The following is a 24,236-nucleotide window of genomic DNA, read 5'->3' on the forward strand; positions in this document are numbered from 1 at the left end:
TTATATAATACATTTAACAAGACATAGTTCGCGGTATTCTTGCCTACGACTGGAAAATATCCACCCCTCCCGCCCCCCGGTTTTCCAGTCACACAGATATACTCAGCATTTGTTGTTGGTGGTGGTGGTGATGGTTTTTCTGTATTCTGGAAGGGGTAGTGTTCTAGGGTTTGACAGATCTGGGATGGACATGATAGAAATTTAGCATTTAGTGCCTGCTTCTTCTCAAGTAATGGACCTTGAGGTGCTTTGTTCAATGCAGCAAGGAAAACTAAATTGTCTCTCCTTCCTCAGGTCTATGCTCCATCAGCAAGCACTGCCGACTACAATAGGGACTCGCCAGGCTACCCTTCCTCGAAACCAGCAGCCAGCACTTTCCCTAGCTCCTTCTTCATGCAGGGTAAGATGCTGCCTCTTCTGCGGGGAAATCCACTGGGCAGAATCTCCCCAGGTCTTCTCAGGTCATGCATGGGGCAAAAGACTGCTGAACGGATCCTCAAGAAAATGGAATACTAGGCAAGCAGAGAATATTGAAGGCCATGCTCTTCTTAGGAATTGAATTCGTTAAAAATGAATCAATTAATTAAAACTCTACTAAGACTTATTTTTTTAAGTTAAATCCCCTTGAGCAATGATGAGTTTAGATAAAACTGTTTGGCTTCACTTAGAACTGATGCTTTGACGGGGATGGTCTTCCTGACGGATCATTTCAGCGTCTTCACTCCCCCAAGAAGAACGTATGTGTATTTTTGGAAGTGTTTTGGTTCAGTGTGTATTTTGAGCATCCTGGATGTAGCCAGCTGGGAACAAATTGTCCTTATGTATAACTTCATATAAAAATTTCAGCCACTTATTAATTTATAGGTAAGAACAAGAGTCCCATTTAAGGTGAAGCAAACCTATCTGAAGACTGGAGTATGATTTCATTACACAGTGAAAGCTCCATCCCAACATGCAAATTGATTTTGGGTAAAAGACCCAGCTTTTTTCCCAGACAGTTTTAGAAAATTACAGTTTCAAGTAGATAAAGTATATTTACTTCCAGTTGTGCAGTATATTGAATTAACTGTACGTGGCTGTGTGCCCCCTGAGCTTATACTCTTGCCACTGCTGCTTGGAAAAGACCGAGGTGGTTAGAGTGACAGCACCTGCCTGTAAGAATAGACTGTCCAGAGATGCACCTAAGGCTTTGTCCCCAGTAAGCCTGTGACACTTGTTGTCAAAATGTGATGATCTTGTTGCCAAGTTAATACTCTGAAATTTAGACATGGAGTTTGCCAAGAACTCTTGTACCTGTATGCAGAACTTTTAACTCTTCCTGCCTGGGTGTAAAAACCTTTTTTGAGTGTGCCTTGGCAAAGTGCCATGGGATTTCCTTTCCATGCTACTCTGGGAAGGGCCATATCATGGGAAGGGGAGCGCCCTTGGAGCAGTGAGACCAAGGGGGGGCAGCTAAGTGTCTCACTTAGCTTGCAGTGGACACACTCAAAATTATTCTGATTAAAAGGGCTTTATTGTCTTGTCCTTCAGAGTGTTAGCTTGTTTTAGGTTGTGAGTTCACATGTGAAATTCCATGGAAAATCTATGAAATTGAATTGAATGGGTCTCTTAGGATTGGAGAGAATTTGTTCCACACATAATAGAGCTCGTGTTCAGAAGGGTCCTTTATCTTTGTGACCTGTCCTAGGTGTAACTCACCAAGGGACACAGGGTATGTCACTTCAGTGTGTCCTCTGCCATGACAACAGCCTTATCCCAGTTTGCTGTAAACAACCAGCCACTTAGGCATCAGCTCCCCTCTTTTATGACCCACCAGAGAAACCATACCACTGGTGCTTGTAGTGATTCATCACTCAAAGCAGTTTTTCACCGAGAAAATTGGCAGGATAGATTTCTTCTGTCTGCCTTCAGGAAGGTGCTTGCATAAACTGCACACCGCATGGGAGGTCAGATAGATTAAAACAGCAGGCTCTTCTGGATAGCAGACCACGCAAAATACAGGGAACAAACTTGGCTTTTCTGCATATGAATGCCCAAGAAAGCAAAAAAAAAAAAAAAGTTGACATTTATGATGAGCACAATTAATTTGCACACATCTAATTCTATTCTTTCCAAACAACATTACGCCAGATCATGGGATGTGATAAATATTAATTTACTGTGAAAAGCATAATTTATGTAAAGTACGTATTTTTATAAGACTGCACTAAGCAGAGTGTTGTGTGTTAACAAATCCTAAATGTATTTCCGTATACTGCATCATGTTGTCAGAATGTTTCAGGAGACTCTCATTCAGTGATACACATTCTCAATTTATTTGTCATAGATGCCATCTATTTGAAATGTTAGGGCCTTAACTTCATATTTGAATTTAAGGTGACATCTAAACTTCCACTGTCTGAAGGCTAAGTCTTCAGTACATGAATAATAACTTTTTGAAAGTCCTGGTGTTTTCACATTATCATCGCAGAAACAGTATCCCATCCGGTTCCTGCAGTGAGGGGGGCATATGGTGCCCTGAGGGTTCAGAGCTTAAAGAGACATACAGTGCAGGTGAAAGATATTTAGAGACTGGCAGGAGCGTATCTCAAACTCACTACTATGTGACCTCTCATTTTTCTCTTGAACTTCCACCCTCTAATTAAAACTCCTGAGTTGTCAAAATCACAGACATGATTTTTTTTTTAAGAAGTCTATTGATCATCCCTCCCTGTCCTTAAACTATTCCAGTTTTTGGAATTCTAATTTCTGTGTTTAAAATCTCAGTGAAAGAGAGCTTTGTGGTGTATGGTGGCAGATTTAACTCATGTATTGCTTAAATTTGCAAAAGGTTTTTATTAGACAACACATACAGATGTTAAAATAATCTTATTTTCAAGGAGGCAGAACAGGCCATGCTGTGACCTAGCTGATGGTCCCACATTCAGCTGATGTTCAATAATTTTAGTTAAACTATTAGAAGAAGGGAAACTTTGAATTCAGCAACCACATAGATTTCCACCCCCCCAACCCCCACCGACCACCTTCATCTGAGAAACCCAGCCAAACATTAGTGACCTCTAGTAATAACCTCTAGGCCAGTAGACCCAGAAAAGAAAAAGAATCTATAAAAATGTTTTTAATATGGTGTTAACAAAAAATTAACTTGATGTTGAAAGGTACTTCATATAATGACCGTATCATTTTAAACCTCTTTTTAACTTACGGTTTTATAAAATCCAGAACCTCTCAAAATTGTCTGTAGCATAATATTTAACTTACGATAGGTGTGTACCCTTTCAATGGCTACTGAAGCTTAAGATAGCTATAGAACTATATGCCAAAAGAAATTTCAGAACTATGTATCTGAGACTCCTGCTCCCTTTAAGTCACAATGCAATTTCAACATTAATTCTATGTATGTTACGAGAAAGAAATCTGATCTCTTAAGTCTGAGATGTTCTTTTTCATTATTACTTATTTCTTTGTATGCTTTTAAAATTTGTGAACTTATCAACTCTGTAATGTGTCGAGAATTTTATTTTTACCATGAAATTTAGGCACAATTTCACTTTTAGTTTTTGTAGAAAAAGAGGTCAGGGGACTTCTAAGAAATGTTTTCTGGGGCGCCTGGGTGGCGCAGTCGGTTAAGCATCCGACTTCAGCCAGGTCACGATCTCGCGGTCCGCGAGTTCGAGCCCCGCGTCGGGCTCTGGGCTGATGGCTCGGAGCCTGGAGCCTGTTTCCGATTCTGTGTCTCCCTCTCTCTCTGCCCCTCCCCCGTTCATGCTCTGTCTCTCTCTGTCCCAAAAATAAATTAAAAAAAAAAAAAAAAAAAAAGAAATGTTTTCTTTAGTATTGTTTACCTTGCAGACTTGACATAACTCTACATAGAAATGTATTGCGTTGTTCTTTTATAGCTGAATTTTTACCAAGAACACTGCCTATGGTAAATATTTACATTTGTTTGGCGATATAGAACCACTTGGGGAAAAATGAGGCTGACTGTCTTCTGATGTAATCAGTGAAACAGCACAAAGGCGGATACACAACAGGCAGCCATTTTCAAGTATATGAAAAAACCCTATTCTGTGAGGCAAGGCTGAATGCCTCAGAAAAGTCATGGTGTTCTTTGTCTTTTACAGATGGCCATCACAGCAGTGACCCTTGGAGCTCCTCCAGTGGGATGAATCAGCCTGGCTACGGAGGAATGTTGGGCAATTCTTCTCATATTCCACAGTCTAGCAGCTACTGTAGCCTGCATCCACACGAACGTTTGGTAAGGGCAGATTTACATGATTCTGGACACAACACAGCTAGTTTCTGAAATCTCATCCTCTGTCTTCCCATGCGTGCACACAAGGACTCTGTAAATGAAAGTAAAAGTGGTATACACCCATCATTCTTATATTGTTTCTGTGATCAAAGACCTACCTAAATCAGAACACCTTTGTAAGCCCTTTCTGGATTCTCTTTGCTATTGTTCTTCTGTTCATTGTGTCTTATTCTGTGCTTTCTTGACGACAGTGTTAGGCTCCTTTGGCACATAAAGACACAGTGCATTTGAGTTGCAGAATTTCAGCTATGGTGGATCCTTTTACTTATTTATTTTTTTTATTTGCTGTCTGTAGTTTTGAAGAATATACTGCAGGGGGCAGGGTGACAGTCAGTAGACTGAGAGTAGGTGACCTGTATCTCCCATGGGCTTTTCCACTTCCTCTTTCCGGCTTCTGTCCCTGGTGACAGCTTTGACCCTTGGTGCCACACCCAGAGGAAAGAGTTCCTGTTTCCCATACAGTCCACTAGAAACAGCAACCATGGGGTTTCCGTATAGATCGGATTCCCAATGTTCAGTAGCTTAGCTATAACTCCATACTCCCCAACCTCCCCCTGATGCTCCCTTGCCTTACTCAGTTGAAAAGTGCTGAGCTGTAGAATGTTACCTTGTTTTCATTACCAGAGTGGCCACTCCACCCATTGCCTACACTCATCCATCCTAATGTGGCGCTTTATCTTGAAGGAAGCAGCGTTCATCTGATCATCTGATCTTTTCTAGCCTCAAAAACTCCCACAGCCCAGAATCCACTCATGAACTTAAGTCTATCATTATGTGGAGGAAAGACTGCTTCTAGATCATGAGTTAGGTTTGAGATGCAATTAAGGTGGGGACTGAGCCCCTTGGGCAGTAATATAGCTTTAAAAATGTATGAAGCTGTAATCCTACAGATACAAAAAGGATGTGGCCTATCCAGTGATCCTTCCTGGTACCTGTGTCACTACTCTTCGTCTTGAAATTTCCCCTTTCTCTTCTCCTAACACGAGATTCGTGTGTCTTTCTCTGTTCTGCTATAAGAAATAGTACTTTCTGGATTTCTGTGGTCTGTCCTCTCTTTTGCTTAACCATTAGAGATATAGAAAAGGTAACTTCTATACTATTCTGACAACATAAAAACATTCCAGAAGTTACAGTTTCTGATATCTTTGAAAATACCTCTTTAGTTACTCCTAGTGATAGAGACACTGTGGTCAGTTAGCCTATCTGTTGAGGAGAGGCACATGATGGAGATAGAATTGGCCTTTTGATATCATCTGCCAAGTTTATATCATCTGTAAATCAAACTGTCTCAAATTTTAGCACATCTTCAGTAAATAGCAAATAATTTGCAAATTTTATCTTCTCTCCCCTCCTTTCAGGTATTAGAACAAACACTTAAAGAAATATCAACTATTACTATACTAGAATTTCTTCTTGGCCAACATCCTTATTTCCCATCATCATTTTCCACTTCTCTAAGGAACTCATGACCAAAACTTCATGTGTCCTGTGAGCAAGGAAAATTTTGATTACAAATAAAAGATTTGGCAGTATTAACTAACAAAACATGGAATGTCAGTTCTTCTAAGAGTTGTCCATTTGATATTTTCCTTCCTTCTTTCCTTCTCTTTCTTTCTTTCTTTCTTTCTTTCTTTCTTTCTTTCTTTTCTTCTTTTACTGTCATGCTGTAGAATTTTGATGTAGGTGGTTTGATTTTATCCCGAATTCACTGCATGGGCGGAGGTATCTTTAAAAAATGCTCAAATGCATAAAAAGTGTAATTTTAAAAAGGAAACCAACTACATTCCTTTTAGAAAAAAATTTGTTGGAAACCTTAAAACCAAAACAATATTATCAACCCAGGAAGAAAGATTATTTGAAGGAGTAGACCAACAGGTTGTATCAGATGCTATCTTTGTAATGTCATTTATCTGTCATAGAACCCAGAGTTTTCATTCTTAAACATGATTATTTAGCAGTTCTTAGAGATATAAGGTTTTTTTTTTTTTTAATGGTAAATGAATTAGGTCTCTGGTAATGTATCCTAATGAATTTTCTCACTGGTAGGGAAACTGTTGGATTATTATATCTAGTAATCATTGTAATTTCAGTATTCAACCATTTGAAAATCTCTCATTGAAATGCCTTTCAGAAATCTGACACTGATTAAGAAAAATGTGAGTATGCAGTAGGCACTTAGTGACTTTTCACTTGAAAATAATGGTAATTCCTCACAATTTTTGCCTGTAGCTTTGGCCAGTCTCATGCAGAACAAAGGCATTGTGTGAGGAAAAGAAGAGATTTGGGGGCATAATTGGGCCAAACTCGTATTGTCTGTAAAGATACAACACTTTAGAAATGTTACTGTCTTCATCTCTTTATACCATGCTGTAATAGGATGTGTAGAGCCTAAATTCCACACATTTCGGTCGTAACCGTCAAGACCCCAAGCTTGATTCTTCCAATCCCCTTTATGGTTTCAGCCTCTACAACGCAATCCCACAGCTAATCTCTACTATGTCACAGAGGTACATACAGAATCACTCAGAAGAATGGAGTTTGTGGTTAAGCTTTGGAATGGGTTGTTGCAGATTTAAGTTTGGAATGACTTGGCCGAGTTCTGTTTAGAAATAGAATAGAGTCCTCTGTCTGGCATGGTTTAGGCATGGTCTTTGCGCCACAGAGTGAAATAGTCCTAGGAGCCTAGCAGTGTATTATAAAAGACAAGTTCTTTTATTTTTTGTAACATAAACCCTTACCCCAGTGATTCTCAACCAGGTGTGATTTGACCCCCTCAGGGAACATTTGGAAGTGTCCGAAGATGTTCATGGATATTATGACTGGGGAGTAGGTGATACAGGAAATCTAGCAGATAGAAGCCAGGGATGCTGGGAAACATACTGCAATGCATAGGAGAGCCTCCCACAACAAAGAATTGTCTGGCACAAAAGATTAATGGTGCCAACATTGTGAAACCTTGCCTTAGCCCAAAGCAGGATTTTATTCTTTGTATGTGCCACCACTTATTTTCTAATCTTTGAATTGTCACCCCATAAGTTGCTAAAAACATCACTAATAGAAATATTTTCAGTACTTTGTCAGAAGGCTCCAAATATGCTATAATTAATTGGGTATCATAAGTAAACATAATTAAATAGTAGGCATGTAAAGCCGTAGCTCTTTTTCAGTCTCCCCTTTCCATGCATAGCAAGCAGGGCAGACGGCATCAATAGCTGGAGTAAGAGAGGTTGAGGGCACCTGTCATCGATGGTCCCTAAATACTCTACGTGGATTGCGTTGGTTTCCCCATTAAAACCTATGGGGTGGGACTTTTTCTGTCATTCTCTAAACACAGGATTAACCCTCTGTCTGTTAAATCTTGAATTAGTGCCGATTTTACGCCAGGTTAAAAGTGTGTAGAAAATTTCCCTGATGTGATAATCTTCTTCCTGCTTCACCCTGTGATTATATACTCATTTAAATATTTTTCAAAATTCTTTTCCACTGTTTTCATTTTTGCATATCTGGGACTGATTTGTAAAGCTTCTCTATTCTTCAGAAATTCAGCATGGAATACCACTGTGTGGAAATGAAGGCAAACCACCTCTTTCTTTCAGTTTCCTCCTTCTATGTTCATTTTCTTTTTCTCTACTTTATTACAGTATTTAGCTCTCGAGCAGAGATAGTTGTTGTAAGTTTATGTTCTGTGACTTCCCCAGTCTTTTGGGTTAGATGTACTGTGGAACGGGCCCGTTGTATTGTTATTCAGAGAAAATTTCATGGGCTACTTGGGGTATTTTGTAAGCAGCAAGTAGAAATGAGCTTAACAGGTGGCCTAAGGAATTTTGGGGTCAAGCAAAGAGTTCCATAAAATTAAAAAGTTTAAAAGATTTTCTTGGGAACTTGGAAAGGTGAAGGTATCATCTCAACCTTTTCACTGAAGTTGACCTTTCAGTTGGACTATTTTATGTAGAGATAATATGTATGTAGAGATAATATTTTCAAGGGCACCCACCATGTCATTGGCAGATCTAACATAGGTTCATTTTCTAGACTGTTTAGTTCTCTCTCAAATGAGTAGTATTTCAGTCCACTATTTATTAAATGCCAACCGATAACCATATGTTCATTGAGTGTATAAGGTGATTATGTGGTCAGCACTCAGCCATGAGCTATCGGATGCACAAGTATAAGCTCTATTCCCTCCTCTTAAGAGGTTCACAATATAGGTGGGAATGCACTTGAAACAGAAAGCAATGAAAGGCAGCATATAATTAAGTGTTAAATGGCACAGTGCAGACTGTGAGTACATTAGGGATTCAGAGAAAAGAGATCATGCAAGAGTTGGAAGTTAGAAGGAATGCTGAAGGAAGAGCTAGAACCCAAGATGAGCCTCACAAAATTAATACAGAAGTACCAAGACACCAGGGTTTTACTCCTATGAATAAATGCCTGGGCTTTAAGCACCCCTGACTTTTAGCATCATATTCAATCTCTAATTTTAATAGAATCTCTACTAATGATGTAATAAAAATCCATAGCTGATTAATATATTACATATAAGAAAAAAAGTGTATTGTACCCAAAATAGTTTTCCTTTACAGGTCTGTAACACATTCAGATACCTATGAGAGTGACTTTCCAGGGTACTTTTTTATCTTGAAAAAGGAAATAGTTTGATGTATTTTTGTAAACAACCATGTCCCTGTTAGTGATCTGCTCATTCCCCAGCAGATCGATCAGTAGCAACAAATTTGCTTCTTTACAGGCTCTGTGATATGCCCCAAGAAAAGCAGCTTATTGCACAATTAGGATAATAATTGAACTTAAAGCCAAACTTAAAACAAATGATTCTGTAAAGATATGCCTTTTTCATGGTCAGCTATCTGGTAGATTGCTAACGAGGAGGACATGGAAAGAAAGAACTCAAATCAAATCAGTCCTTCTCAGTTTGTTCATTCCAATTTAATTCAATAGAGTCATTGATTTGTTTTACATACTGATATTTATAAAGGTATTTAATCATTGGTACTTTTAAAATGTTTTCATTTACCATTTTGTTCTCACTAGAATTCAGGAAGGTGATCCAGTTTTGCAGGAAGAGGATTTGAGGCTGACTGTTTTCACCATTTAGTGTCAAGAAGTTCAGGATGAAATGTAATGTCAACCCCATGGGTCATGATATTGTTTTATTCATTGTACCATGGAATCTTTCTTACTTGATCAGTAGTTCATACAAAAAAATTAATAGTAGAAACGGTCTTTTACATTGCTGAAATCTCAGAGATACTTTTAAGCAGTAATTTTTAGATTCAGAGACTATAATCATTTCTCACTGTCCTGTATTGCCATTGTATTCTTCTACATTCGATGCAAACCCAAATAACTATGTGTCTTTGCATTTTATTCTTTGAAAAATGAAAGCTGTCAAATATACTCTTGGATATTTTGAAATTCTAAGAGCTATCTCCTGCAAAATGAAGAGTTCTGAAAGAAGTATTAGAAACCTAACCCGTTAAGTATTTTATGGTTGAATATGGTCTCTTTTTTCTGCTTCCTGCTATAGAGCTATCCATCACACTCCTCAGCAGACATCAATTCCAGTCTTCCTCCGATGTCCACTTTCCATCGTAGTGGCACAAACCATTACAGCACCTCTTCCTGTACGCCTCCTGCCAACGGGACAGACAGTATAATGGGTGAGTCATGGAAATGTCGATTCTGACGCCGACAGTCAATGTCACGGCTTAATAATATAGGACCTCTTTTTTCTCCTCGTCATCAAACGGCAATCAGGCAATGAATGTCTGTCACGTAACTGAATGAAAATACATGAACCAAACAGAAATAGGCATTGGCTTGTCTATAATCACATTTTTTTTTATCATAAGAAACTGAAATTTGGCTACTTTGTTCATTGTGAGGTATTAGATTGAGCAAGGCTTTCAGTAGATCCAAACTACCTTGCTTCTCACATTCCTAAACGGTAAGCAAAATGAATGTTTATAAGACAAACCGCCGAAGACTAATGAGATAGGGGGCAGGTTAGCTCCTAATAGTAGCTATTGACCACTTCCCAAGCCCCAGTCACCGTGCTAGGCTCTTACCCATGACATCTGAAGACTAGCTCCTATGAAATTCACAGGAGATTATTAATAAGGCTTCACCTCCTAGAGAATGTGGCATCGTGGAGTCCTTCAGAGGAAAAGAAGCGTTTGCTCCCTTACGGGAGAGGAGACACCTGGGCATCAGTGGGCCAGAAGGCATGTACTGCTTTCTCTCAAGCAGATTTACTAAGAAGTTGAGGCCAAGCAGAGCGCTGCTGCCAAAAGAACTCAGCCGTCATCCCTGGTTTTCCCTGATGTCCATTGTGATTGTCTCTCTGGACAAAAGATTCCTCCACCGGCGCTGTCCCCTGGAGGGAGGAGCTAGGCAGGTGTCCAGCTGTCCCTGGAGGAAAGAGTCCCAGGCTGGGGAGGAGGCAGCCACCCCTTTCCAGATGCACCTTCAACAACTCAACGACTCCGCCATTCCGAGGAGCAGGCCAGCCTGGTGCTTCAGGGTCTCCTAAAACCTCAGACTTCCCTGGTTGCCACTGCTCTGGTACTAGCTCACACTCACACCCTGCTTGGCCTCAAGATCACTTCTAGTGGGTCGCTGATGAGAACATAAACTGTTCATTTTCGAGAGAAGAATGTGTGGCAGAATAATCCTTCCGTTTATTCCCCTTAGCTCTTTGCAGTTTTTCATTTTCTTCAGAGAGTCCATAGGACTTGGGAAAGTGGTGTGAATCACTTATGTGGGAGTGTTTTTGATGAAAGGGAAGAGATGTACTTTGAAATGTTGCAGATATAATTCTGCCTAAATAATACACTCCCTGCTTATTCAATAATGTATTTCACACTTGAGACTAACCACCTAGCAGCCCTTCGCTATCATGTCTCACTAAGAAACAAATTTATAAGAGTTTCCATTTTTGTAGCTTTTCATAACAAAGCTTCTACAAGTGTGTTGCATCAGTTTGACCTTGGAGAGCTATGGACAGAGGTCACATGGGGAAGTTGGGTTAGCTATCAATGCAGTTTTGGCAGATTTGAAAAACAAGAAGAAAGAAAGAAGTGCAGAACTGAAAGAGTGAGGAAAGCATATTTCACTTCAATGTGGTTTGACAAATGGAAAGCCCCTCTCTACAGTCATGAGGTCTAGTTATAAAGAAGGATGACCGGTCATTCATCCTCTTACACGGCAGATTTCCTGTCTACTTGTGGTTTGAGTAATTTTCTTTTTTTAGGAAGGTATAAAGGTGGAGCAAAAGCTTGAGTTGAGGAAAACATACTCAGGCACTGTCTGAAAAAAAATTTTGTTGATTGATTGACAAAACAGCCTTTCTGGGAGAGAGGCACCGCAACTTGGGAAGAAAGAGATGTTATGAGATGGAATAATCATTTTCCATGAGCTGTGGTCAGCATGGCCACAAGTCTCAGTGGGAATGAGATTTGCTTTACTTAAGATGGTTGACTCATCATTAGCCTGTGGATGAAAAGGAATGTCTGCTCTCCTTCTTCATCTGGTCTGGACAGCGTGGAGCAGTAGGTGACTACTGCATCCTGACGGACCCACCTCTATACTAAAGAGGGAGTGAACTTGGTACATAGACCACAGGGCCCTGTTCAAGTGGAAGGAAGGTCTAGGCAATGATAAAAGAGCTTTAATTTTACAGAGAAAAACATGAGATTTCTGGAACCCAGAAAAAGGTTTTTAAGAATAACTTTATTACATAAATTATTCTGTAATCATGGGTATACTTGTCAAAATCTATTAGCAGAATGTGAGAAAGCTTTATAATCTTTTCAGGAAATAAGTAGACATGGTAATTCAGCTTTTTGGAGGAACAGACCTTTATTAACTTGCATAAATGCAGTTATTACTTAAGGATTATGTTAAGGGAGAACATTCTAGAATGTTCTTTCTTAAAATAATATGTCCTCCAATTTCTTATATTAAAATACAGAGGAAAATTTAAATATGATAATAAGCCTTAGTATTGCATGCTGTCAAATGGCTCATGTTTCTTCACACTTTAATTTTCCTAGGCCTTGGATGGATTTTCAGAGTGTGGTAGAAGTCAGGGAAGGCAGCATGTCTGTATAACAAGAAGAGAAGATTTCTCTTCTGATGTTAGTGATACTTCCCTGACAAACAGTATGGATTAATAGGATACATCTGTAGACTTTTGAAAATATTTGGCATATACTCACTCATTCTGAAATGCAGGAAATAAAGAAATATTACATTGCCTGTATCTCAAAGAACAAACAGAGCTAATTAAATAATTGGTAAATAGGGAACACATAGCCTGACACATGTTTGAGATTACACACATGATTCTGTAGAAAATGACTATAAGCAATACTAATGCCGTAAGAATGGGGTTCAAGCACTAACACATGGACATCACATTTTTCAAGTTTTCTTGGTAAAAAAGTGCAAGGCAAAGCAATCTTTTCATAAATGGCGTTGATGTCTTAGGAAGCTAGCTGCTTTTTCAGTCTAGATCATGGCCCCACTTCTGAGTTTCGCGTTATAATGTGTCTTCCTGGAAGTCAGTCAATGTCCTGACCTGCCCCTAGAGCAACAAAATGCACGTGGTGTGAGATGTAAGCTCAGAACCCTCAGAAGGGAGCCCCCTGGAGTCACTTTGCCCCTTTTGCCCCTGGTTCTGTCCTCTGCATTTCAAAAATGGAAGATGCTTGCCATGGTTTCAGATGACTTGTGTTTGACTCGGTAGAGTGATCGTTGTTTCTTGTTTTGTTTTCTTTTGCCCTTAAATGCCCAATATCATTTTTAAAGAAATACTTAAGAAAGACAAAATTTACCCAGATTATAATGACAGGATTTTTTTTTTAATGACACATTCATCCGTAGATTTTCGAGTGAATTGTAGTTTATTTTACTTGTGGCATATAGTCCACTACTTTCTTCTGAAGCCTTGCCAACAAACTCTGGAGATTATTTAGACATTTGTGAATTAGAAGGGCCTATTAAGCTCCTGGGATTATATGAATATAATGCATGGGACACAGCATGGACTCTTAGTAATTCAACTGGTACAGTCCCCAGTTAGAGAGGAGCTAAATCCAGAGCTTTCCACAGTTACCACCATCAGTGCCTTTTAACCTTGTTCCTAAAACTCTTTGGATGTAATGCTGCTGGGTGTATATCAGAAGCAGTCCAGTCCAGTGCCTCTTCACGTGAGCATGCACGCACAGGAAGTGTAGTAAGTTATTAGATACCAGCTTGTAGAGGATAGAAATCTCTAAGAACAGCAGCCTTCTATATTTTACTGTTTACGTATTTCCTTCTTACCTACAATGTCTAATACCCCTTCTTGATCTAAAGGTTTGAGAGCACTGCCTGTTCTAACACAGTCCTCTAGACTCCTCAAGGACAAGAGTGCTCCAGTTGCCCACTGGGAAATACCATTTGTATACATTCCCAGGGTGTGACCCCTGGTTGTTAGAGGCTACACACACTCTCTTCCCCTCGGAGGGAATTGGGCATAAAACTAACATAATGGTTATAATAACTATTATTGTTTCATTAGTCTTTAACTGGCCTGCTTTCTAATGCATGGTACTTCCAATGTTTTTAAACCTCAAACCAAACAGTGTTGAAGGAACAGACTACCAAGATTGATTTAATGCAACATATGCTAAAGATTACCCTGGAATATCTATCTGGTTCATGAAATTAATCTGGCTTACAACGTTCACTCCTAATGACATGTTTGTATGACATGATGCATTTTAGTGTGTGGCTTTTCTAGTAGAAACAGTATGTCCATTTCCCCTTGAGGACTTGGTTTCACAGTAATTTTATTATTAGAGTAGTCACATAATATTCACTTTGTCTTTTGTAAGAATCTTGAGCCTTCAAATACAGTTGGGTGATGAACAGGCACAGAGCATAAGAGTAATATGGATTTTATCCAGCAGTGACATGGCATCTTAGTTACAAAGACCACCAACGGAGGACAATAAACTAGTTTGATTTAAGTCTTCTCGTCCATTTCCTGCACATGGTCATGGGGCCCAATTCCTCCCCCTTGGATTCCTAGGAATCCCTCCTGCTAAAAATTAGTGCATTATAGCCTCTATTTGAGTCTTTATTCATGTGTAGGAAGAGTGCTAGAAAAGCTCCTTCTCTTGTCATCTTACAGAGAGGAGCTCATGGCACTGTATGCTGCTTCTAATAGTTTAAGAACACGAGGGTCATTTAGACACAATTCAGAAAATCCTAAATTTTAAAGCTGTCATTATCTTCCAGACAAATACACTATGAATTGCACTTCTTATTCATTTTGTATCTTCACGATGTTTCCAGCCTGAGGTTATGGGTGTGCAATAAAGGGATGACACATTGTTCCAAATTTTGATTTTCAGGGGCCAGTGCCCAGTCATCCTGGTGTTTTGATTAGGGTGTGTTCTAATAGGAATTGCCATTTCCACAAAGCTGAGATTGAGACCAAGGTCTCACATGAAACCAAAGATACCAGACCCTTCTTTCTGCTCCAACTTCTAGCCAGCAACAGCACCTGTGTTCAAGCCATCTGAATAATGCTTTGGGGGCTGGCAGTCTCAAATCCTCCTACAAAATTGCAGTTCCTTTTAATAGCTGCTCATCTTCCATTCCTATTTACCTTACCACTTTAGAGACTGATTTGGTTTTGTTTTTGTTTTTTTTCTTGAGCAAGAGAAATTGATTAGAGCTAAAATATCAAGAAATCAATCCAGGCTTCGCCTAGTAGGAACAGTAGTTTTTATCTCTGTTCCTTTATATGAGAATTTTGGTAATTTCTAACACTATGAGTTGACAAAAACTTGGGCCTGGAACAGTAATTGAGTCCCGTCACATTAAAGCCATAAAAGTGGACTTGATGAGCACAAAGTTTAATTAGAAGTATGTTTAGCCAAACATGACCTATTACTACTCAGTATAAAAAAGATTATGCCATTTGAGAATTTAAATTCACTTCCTGTTTATCTGTGCCTTTTGACCTATCAGTCACACAAAAAGAGAAATCTTTAAGAGAAGGGCCCATGTAGCTTAACATGTTCAGGGGCTCGAAAATGTGTCTTCTCCAGCGTTTCCTGGAACAGAACAAAAGGCATTCCAACTGAAAGGGCAAATTGGCCCCAGTAAACTGCTTTGAAATTTAAGCCCTTAGGACTGGCCCTCCAGCTGCTACAAGGTAGAATGGCTTCATGTGAAAAACATAGTCTGTTCTCACCAGTGCCTCCACGAGTAGCCTTTGTGGTTTTCTGAAACATTTTCATGACAACATGAGCTAAGAAGTTGATGCTAGTTTTTATTCTAGTTCCTGAGTCCTAGTATCTCCCTCTATAAAACAGGCACTAATAGAAAGTTTAGTTAGAAAGTTGTAGTACAAAAAGTAATCCTACTGATATATCTTATCTCTTCTAACGTGTGATTTTACACTTGTATAACATTTATGTTCCTAAAACACTTCCATGAGTTTTCATGAAAATATATTTTGAAAAGTTTGTCCTTCTAATTTTAAAGTTGTTCAAAGGAAGAATTAATCTTTTCAAAGCTACGACTGTAGCAAAGTTCATTTGTACTTGAAACGATATCTTGTCTCTTTTGATTTAGGGGGTTTTTTTGTTAGATAATACAATTTTTTCTAGTGTGGCTCTGAAATTCCATTTCACAAAGATCTGTTTTCTAATCAAGCAGATCACAAATTAGTTTGACTGATAAATCTAATTTTTAGGTATATTTGATAATACTGCTTGTAGGAAAAAAAATGTATATACTTGCCCCCAAATACCATCAATAATACATGCTAAAAAGATGTTAGTGCTCTCTGTGTTTTCAAAATCTTTTTTGTTTTCTCTTTAGAATTGTCTTTTGTTTTTAAAGAACTCCTCAATGCAGAAATTTTCATTTTCACAGGAGATATAATTTCAGTTATCTCTTACATTTAAGTATTTTTAATATTATTGACATCCGTGAGTTCCTTCCACCAGCTCAATTGTATGTCTGACCGTCATTTCAAAGATGCACTTCAGCCCATAATCCTTAGTGCTAATAACCAATATACTTTTTTATTATGAATTTGTGATATAAAAAAGAATAGTTTTGTTTTGTCATAAAGTGGTTGTGTTCTTTTTTATCACCTACCAGTTTTCTTTCAGTTTTAGTAATTAACGAATGAATCTGGGTGTGGGTTTTGTTAACCAAATCAAGCACACATCAAAAGATTATCCAACTGACATACCCAACATATAAATATATAAAAATAGCAAGCATAATTTAACTATGCTAAGCAGAAGTCAGGAGAATGAAATTATAACCTAGAGAAGCAGAGAATTCAACCACTTGAGATCTGACCCGACTACTGCATTTTACAGATCTGGAAGCAGATGACACATTTGTCAGCAAAGTGTGCTTTCTTGGGTCAAGGTTACGCCTGGGAATTTTTTTTTTTTTTCAATTATGTTGTATGCAGTGAAGTTCTGCTTGGATTAATCAGTTGACTTAAGATTTCCTTTTCTTATTTCACAGAATAGTGAAACCAGGTCCTTGGGTTTAATAGGTTTTATTTAAATACTATGTCTATTTGCTAATGTTGAGGCCTTAATAAATGTAATATGCCAAATGTTGTAGGTGTTGTATTAACACTGTTAAATAGAGCTGACTTTGAATCACATGCTAGAATCTGCATCTTTTTAGTAACGGTACTTGGTTCAGAATCTCTTTTGTGGTTAAAAATACCAGTGTTAAAAGATGACAGATAATTTTCTGAATATGTAGACTTATTTTGTCTCTGGAATTTGAGACCTTTATTGATTTTTAGTTCAGGGTTTTATAATGTAAACACAGACCTGAGTATGTGGAGAATATGTATTATTTAAAATATTAAAAATATTTTCTCTCCTAGGAAGCCAGGCTTGTTGTAGACTTCCTGTTTTATTTTGCTGAGAGGAGGACCTTGTTTTACTGTGTATCAGTTTTTTTAAAAAATGGAAAGGAGACATAAATTCTTTGTGAAGACAATTCTACTGACTGTATGAAATACAGAGAAAAGGCAAACTTTGAGGGCTTCAGAGACCTGAGTACTGCATACTTCTTAGCAATGAACTTCAGGTGCTACCTACTATTCAGCACTAACTACTCGTAGGCAACAAGGGGGCCAAGTAATAGCAACTGAAACACTTCATCTTTAAACCAAAGTGTCAGGTTTATATTTTATCTGTAAAAAAAGTAACATGAATGTATTTGACATCTACCTCAGCAAACAAATTAATGCTAATTAAAGATTAATGTGTTATAATTAGCATTAAAAATGCAATTAGATTGTGAGTAAATGGACCAGGAATAGAAAATTGTTAGACGTCTCACTGCCTGGTTTTTCATATTCTGCCTTTTGTTTTTGCAGCAAATAGAGGAAGCGGGGCAGCAGGCAGCTCCCAGACTGGAGATGCTCTGGGGAAAGCACTTGCTTCGGTGAGGAAATATTGACTTTGGACTTCATATGTACCATTGTGGAAGGGTGAACTTTAAGCAGAAGTGGACATTTGGAATTGTAGAAAATGAATGGCAAATAGCTTAGATTTCTGGAAATGCTAGCCTTCTTGCAGAATGATTATTGGAAAATTTGAGAAGAGAGTTCTGAAGCTTCCAGCGAATGGCTGACCCCTCCAGCCTGTCTCCTCACAATGGCGTTAAGCAGTCCTCAGTTATGGATTTGCAGATATTCTCAGGGCCTTGTGGTGTATAGATTGTCTATCTTGATTTCTTATTTTTCTCTAAAATCATATGGGGCTCATTGACCAGCTAAGACAGACTTTGCAGGGGGCAGTTCTAAAACCCTTTGGAAAAGGCACTTACTAAAAAAAAAAAAAAAACAATGACCGTAACTCCATAACTTAGGTCTGTGAGAAATTGTCATGTAATCGGCACTTGGGGACTCGGCTTCTTTGCCTTGCCCGTCCATTGCGAGGAGCCTAGAGAATGGGACATTTCTTGCATGTTCACTAGTGACCAAGTAGCACCCCCTCGTTTGTCTGAGGGAGTATACCCGTATGGTCTTCAAAAGCTAAACATGGTCATTTGCAAATGTAAGTGGAAATTTGTTGCTCTAACTTGGTTTTTCCTTACCATTGGGAGCATAAAATAAATTTGATTTAGCATTGGGACCTAAGTAAAAGTTTATATTTAATCTGGGCATTCCTGTGCCTTGGCATCAAATGCCTTAATCACGATGGAGAAGAAACGAACGAAAATCATAAGGGATGATGCTGTCTAACCTATTTGATGGAGTAAGAAAGGAAGGTTTGGGGTGTTCGTGTGACCTACTCATGGCCACAGAGTGATGGTAGGACATGGGAGGGAAAGGACTAGAAGTACAGTCAGCTGAGCCTGTTCAGTTCTGTCCATACCATCTTCCATGACCTCATAATCCTTATTTTGGAAAATTAAAGTAATTGCAAAAGTTTCCACTTGAGAATATTGGTGCTACAGTTGATTGTTACATGTGTTTTGTAAGTTGCAATTTTTAGGTGACTGGAATGACACTTTGTCGTTGAAAGAATTGTTGACTCTTTATTCCTAATAAATGAGGGTTTGTTTGTTTTCTCCCCACTGTTTTAAGATCTATTCTCCAGATCACACTAACAACAGCTTTTCATCAAACCCTTCAACTCCCGTCGGCTCTCCTCCTTCTCTCTCAGGTACTGTACCTAAATCCAACCCCGCCACGGTACCGGTTTGCGAAAATGCTTTCCCTCTCATGCTTCCTGGTCTGGCAGGCGGAAACTCACTCCCTCCAAAAGCGCAACACATAACATTTCCGAACAGACAAATGGAAAGGAGTGGGAGAGAGAGAGACTGCCATATGAAAGTATAGCCATTTACATCCAAAAGTTTTCTTAAAAATTAGATGTTTTTAGAATACACAGGCATACAGAAAACTTACTTCTTAAACTGATCTTAGCTCTGTAGAAGATGTTCAACAGAATAACCTACTCCCAACAAGTCATCTCCGATGAGAAAGCCCAGTTAATACAGTCAGGAATATGAGTATAAATTATATAGTCATCAAATATAGACAGTTCAAAAGGATCATTTCCTATAGAAATTTTAGACTTTCCACATTCCCTTTTTAAAGCCCACGTCACTGGCATGTTTGAGGAAAACTATAATTTTGTAAATAAATTGGGAAGTAACTGTGTGGAGTAAAAGGAGATGTTTGCCTTTAAAATATAACAAATTAGCATGACCTATGGCTTCAAATAATAAAATTATAAGTTGTTGAATTATGTTAGTAAAGCATTTCACTTTTCAGAGTTCCAATTAAGAGGCTCATTGCCCTTCTAGTATAAATGCTTCCAGAAGGCCCTATCCGGTGCACGTCTCTGTTCTGTGGAAAGAGGACATGTGGCTTCTAAAAAAAGCAAACCAACGAACAAACAAAAAACAAAAAAACCCTAAATTTCATCTATACCTGATTGAAACCCAACCTTACAGTATCTGTAGTGGAGTCACTCGTCTAACTGTCGCCTCCTCGCCTCCTCGCCTCCTCGCCTCCTGTTATTCCCTGCCTACGGCACTCACGTGCCCATCCTAAAGACACTGGGTTCCTTGGTAAAGAACGGGAGGTTTCAGACTGCCCAGAGCTTGAATTCAGAGGTGATGGCCGTGGCTTAGGTAGCACCGAATGTCAGCCTTTTCCAAGCCTCCGTTCACACGGAGCGGGTGGTCACAGAATAGAGAGGGATAGCCGAACCTTTAGGTCCACCCGTCCAGACGGACAGAATTGAAACTGCAAGGAAGCAGAGATGGTATTAAGAGGATAATGGAACAACCGTGAAACATTCCCTGTGGCAGGAAGGAAAGGGAAGTTTAGAATTATTATAGACCCCTGGGTCAGTATTATACCGGTAGGCTCTGGAGTCAATGTCCAGAGCGAGAGAAGAGCAGAGACGACATCTAGCCCAGTGAGGCAGGTGGTGAGGGAGCCTGAGCAGGGAGAACTCCAAGTTTCCTATTTCAAACAAAGCAGCTCTGATTTCATCTATTTTATAGTTTGGGGGAACAAAAAGAAAAACGTCCAGAGTCTAATAAGGCTTGAGCACGACTATTTTAGTCTGATGCTCTGATGTTACAGATGAGCCGACTAGGGCCCAGAACGGGTGTGGGATTTGCTGAGGCTGCAGGAGCAGCGGTACCAGAGCTCGGCGAGAACCTGCTGCTCACCGTTCTGCTGGTGCACTTCCAGAGAGGAAAGGAAAGCTGTGATGCGCAAATCGTTCCAGAAAACACCACAAATGGCCCGAAACCTGAGCGGCATGCGGCGTGTGGAAGACACAGAGAAAAGGCCGCTTTGGGGTCCTGCTAATGCACCATGAAAGACCACATATTAGGAAGAAAGAACTTTATGAAGATGTAAATATGCGGATAAATTGCTATTTTCACACTGAAAATAGCTGGCTCTGTCCATATTCTGTCACTAAAAGTAATTGAACAAAATGTCCTACTTTTATTTAGCATAAAAATACACATACATGCACACCCAGAAATGACAGAAAGAAAGGAGTTTTAAAATGCTAACCATGTCAGGGCGTAAGATTATGGTGAGATCCTAGTTTTTTTTTTTCTTCCTTGAATTATTTCCTAGTTTCCACATGTAGCATGCATTATTTTAAATTGAAAAGTGGGTTTTATTTTGCAGGTTAGACATGTAATATTTACTGTAGCAGAAATAAAGTTCAGTGAATCACAAAACAATCATTTTCTTCAGAAGGAACTACCTACTTATTACTGTTGTTATATTGAATTCTTAAATTTCTGGTTTAGTGGATCACTGCCAACTAATCTTATTCCCTTAAAAAATTTGGAAGGCTTATCCTTCTTAAGGATCATTTTTAAAACCCGTAGCAGTGCTGTTTTGCATTGGTGAGAGAATTTTGGTTCCACAGGCTGGCCTTGCATGAATGAAGGTGTAACAGAATCCCCCTTTGCATTCTTAAAAGTGGCTTGACCATGGTAGTGACCTCTTTTCTTCACTACCATCTGTGAACCATTGGTAGGAACCATTGTCTAGCTAAAATTCAGAACCAGTTAAATGTGCCCTTTTAGGAAGAAGCCTGAGAGAATTCTGAGTTGAAAACGTTTTCCTTGTCCTGGAATTCTTGTATGGGAAGTTTACATGTATTGACCTTATTGTACAAATGAAAACTCAGCATCGCTGTTTCTAAAAGGACTGTTAAAATGTCTGCGAGATTGTTTTCAGATTATGTAGATTTCACTGTAACCTCCATTTTAATACCAGCAGGCACAGCTGTTTGGTCCAGAAATGGAGGACAGGCCTCATCATCTCCTAATTATGAAGGACCCTTACACTCTTTGGTAAGTCTCATCTTCTAATCTCTCCTCTAGCCACTTTGTATACCACGTTTCTCTTTTTGCGTCTAGTTGACTCTCTAGGGTTCTTATTTCACTAGCGGGGAACTTTAGACTAATGTTAAGCACACGAGTTTGGTTAGAGCCAGAGTCATTAGGCTATATATATATATATATATATATATATATACTTGTTGCTGTTTGTAGATTGTAACCCAGATGCTGTAAGCCCGAGGGCTCCAAATACCTAGGGCCAGGTAAGAGATTAAAAATCCTGGAGAGAGAGTGGCATCCGTCTGTCTTTGGGAAAGATCCTTGTCAACGATTGAATCACTTTACTGATAGGAGAGCGCTGGAGTCACGCTGAGCTGCGTGGCTGGAACACTTGAAGATCAGGAGACCTCTGCCTTACTTTCCAGAGTGGCAGGCTTGTAAGGGCTTTCCTCTCTACCTCTGAATGAGAAGTCTACCATCTGTTTCCATGTTCGCTTTGGTTCTTCTAGAAATCGACTCATGTCATTAAATGTCTGCTCTTCCGTTAGGGAGTAGCTGAAAATTTCCATGAGTGCAATTAATATTATAAGTACTCATCCCATGATGATTTGTTATCTGACACTGTAGTCTTTCTCAAGTCATGGTGGATGTGGCTGAAAATGTGCATGAGATAACATTGCTCTGGGCGGTATTCGGTCGCTATATGAATCAAATGGGGAGAGGTAGCAGCAAGGAGCTCTTCAGCCCTTCAAGGATGGTTTTCCCTTTTTTCGTCCATATTTTGAGATAGAACACGGAAGAGGCATTGATTGGTTGATATCTGCCTAACTTAATGTGTTGGCAGCAGGCCAGAATTTCCTTTCTTCTCTTTTGGCTTACTGTTTAAATTAAGGAAAATCTAAAAATGAAAATACAAAGGTGGATTTCCCCCTTGGTTGTGGTCTTCTTTGCTGTAGTGTGGAATCATTCAGCCATGCATTTTGGCCAATAAAGGCAGGCACAGGGCAGGACAAATGTATGCACTACCTGCTTAGCCTACATTAAGTAATTAACCCGCAGCCCACTTCCAGAGAGCCCATAGTAGTTTTAAGTGTTTACCTCCATCAGTTACTCTCTGGGACCCAGCTGTCAAAACTAGGTTATGTGCCACTGTATAGCCATGAAGTCTAGGTTTGTAGTTACGAACTATGGGTTTAGTCCTCTGAATTCTCAACACTCACGAGGGGATTCACAAGGAGAAACTGCTCTCCCCACAAGGAAGCTGTGAGCCAGAAAGGATGATAGGCACGTGTACTACTTCCTTTCATGCTCACATTTACATGTGGAAGTATGTATTACCGTTCTCATTTTTATAAATTATGAAGTATAGACTCAAAGAGGTTTAGTACCTTGTCAAAGATTTCATAAGTAGCAGCTAGGAGTTTACGGGAGGTCCCTTAACACCAAAGCCCACCAGATCAGAAATGCTCTGTACCGTAGACTAACTGTATTAGACACACATTCCTTCTGTCAGTATAAAATAATTAGAAATTGTTTTTCTCATGCAGTGGAGCTGGTACATCTGTTGGCACAGCCCAGTGGAAGTCAAAGTAGACTGTAGCATGATCCAGTACAAAGCAGCACTAGATTTGAAGTCCGAAGACTTAGATTCAGCCCTTCACTATACCATTTCCCAGCATCGTGACACTGAGTAGTTAATAATTAATTTCTCTGAGCCTCATTTGCACATGTGTATGGAAGGGATAATCCTTCCCTGCTTGCCTTACACATGGAGAACGAAGAGCCAGTGAGATGGCATATTTTAAAACACACACTGGAAAGTGACAAGCAGGTGTTTATTTGATATCATTATTGATCATACCAAAAAAAGTTCATATGCATCTACGTGTCCTTTTTCCTCACAAACTCTATAGTATTGACCTTTCCTAGTTGCAGAAAACTAGGATCTTAGTGGCTGGGATGAAAAAAAAAGTTCCTTGGTTTTGAATTCTATAATTTAGTTGTATAAGGTGAATTTTATACAGAGCAAGGGCTTTGAAATCAATTAGAAGCCCCTGGTAAGCAGTTAATTCACATCTTTGTGATTCTTCAGTCGTGAAATCTCATACCACTTTGGTGGACAACATTTTTTAAATGTTTGTTCTATATCCATTTTGAGTTCCTACTCTACACACACACAAGCTGGTGATAATAGATAGAAAACAAGACACACTGGTAAAAATAGATAGTACTCAATAAGAAATTATAGTCTGTATGCATTTACCTGTCTCTGACTTGATACGTAGCCCTGTATCATATGCTATAGAGGAGATGAAGGAAATATGCATCCAAGAAGATCATTTAATTGGGAAACTATAAATGCATCATCTTTTCATTGTTAAGTTTTTGAAATCCTTAACCAATGCCTGCTACAATGTTTCTTACATTCTATAGACTTTTTTGTTCTAAAGTAAATCTAAATTCTCTTTCAAGCAAATGCAACCTAGTATAGTAGATGTACATTGTAATGTCCTAGAAGTTT

General features: G+C 39.1%; 1 protein-coding gene across 17 annotated transcripts in view; it reads left to right on the forward strand.

Moving 5' to 3' along the window:
- Window positions 1-24,236, forward strand: part of TCF4 (transcription factor 4) — a 351,707-nt gene that overhangs the window by 300,877 nt on the left and 26,594 nt on the right. For 12 of the 17 annotated variants that reach the window (XM_030336279.2, XM_030336272.2, XM_030336273.2 and 9 more), the window contains 6 exons: window positions 295-400; window positions 4,125-4,258; window positions 9,861-9,993; window positions 17,757-17,824; window positions 18,972-19,050; window positions 21,651-21,727. In XM_030336279.2, the coding sequence (XP_030192139.1) occupies window positions 295-400; window positions 4,125-4,258; window positions 9,861-9,993; window positions 17,757-17,824; window positions 18,972-19,050; window positions 21,651-21,727 (597 nt within the window). The remainder of the gene's footprint in view (window positions 1-294; window positions 401-4,124; window positions 4,259-9,860; window positions 9,994-17,756; window positions 17,825-18,971; window positions 19,051-21,650; window positions 21,728-24,236) is intronic. The other 5 variants (XM_032595356.1, XM_030336278.2, XM_030336289.2 and 2 more) reach the window with 1 other exon arrangement.

This window comes from Lynx canadensis, chromosome D3 (genome assembly GCF_007474595.2).
Source record: "Lynx canadensis isolate LIC74 chromosome D3, mLynCan4.pri.v2, whole genome shotgun sequence".
Taxonomy (NCBI): domain Eukaryota; kingdom Metazoa; phylum Chordata; class Mammalia; order Carnivora; family Felidae; genus Lynx; species Lynx canadensis.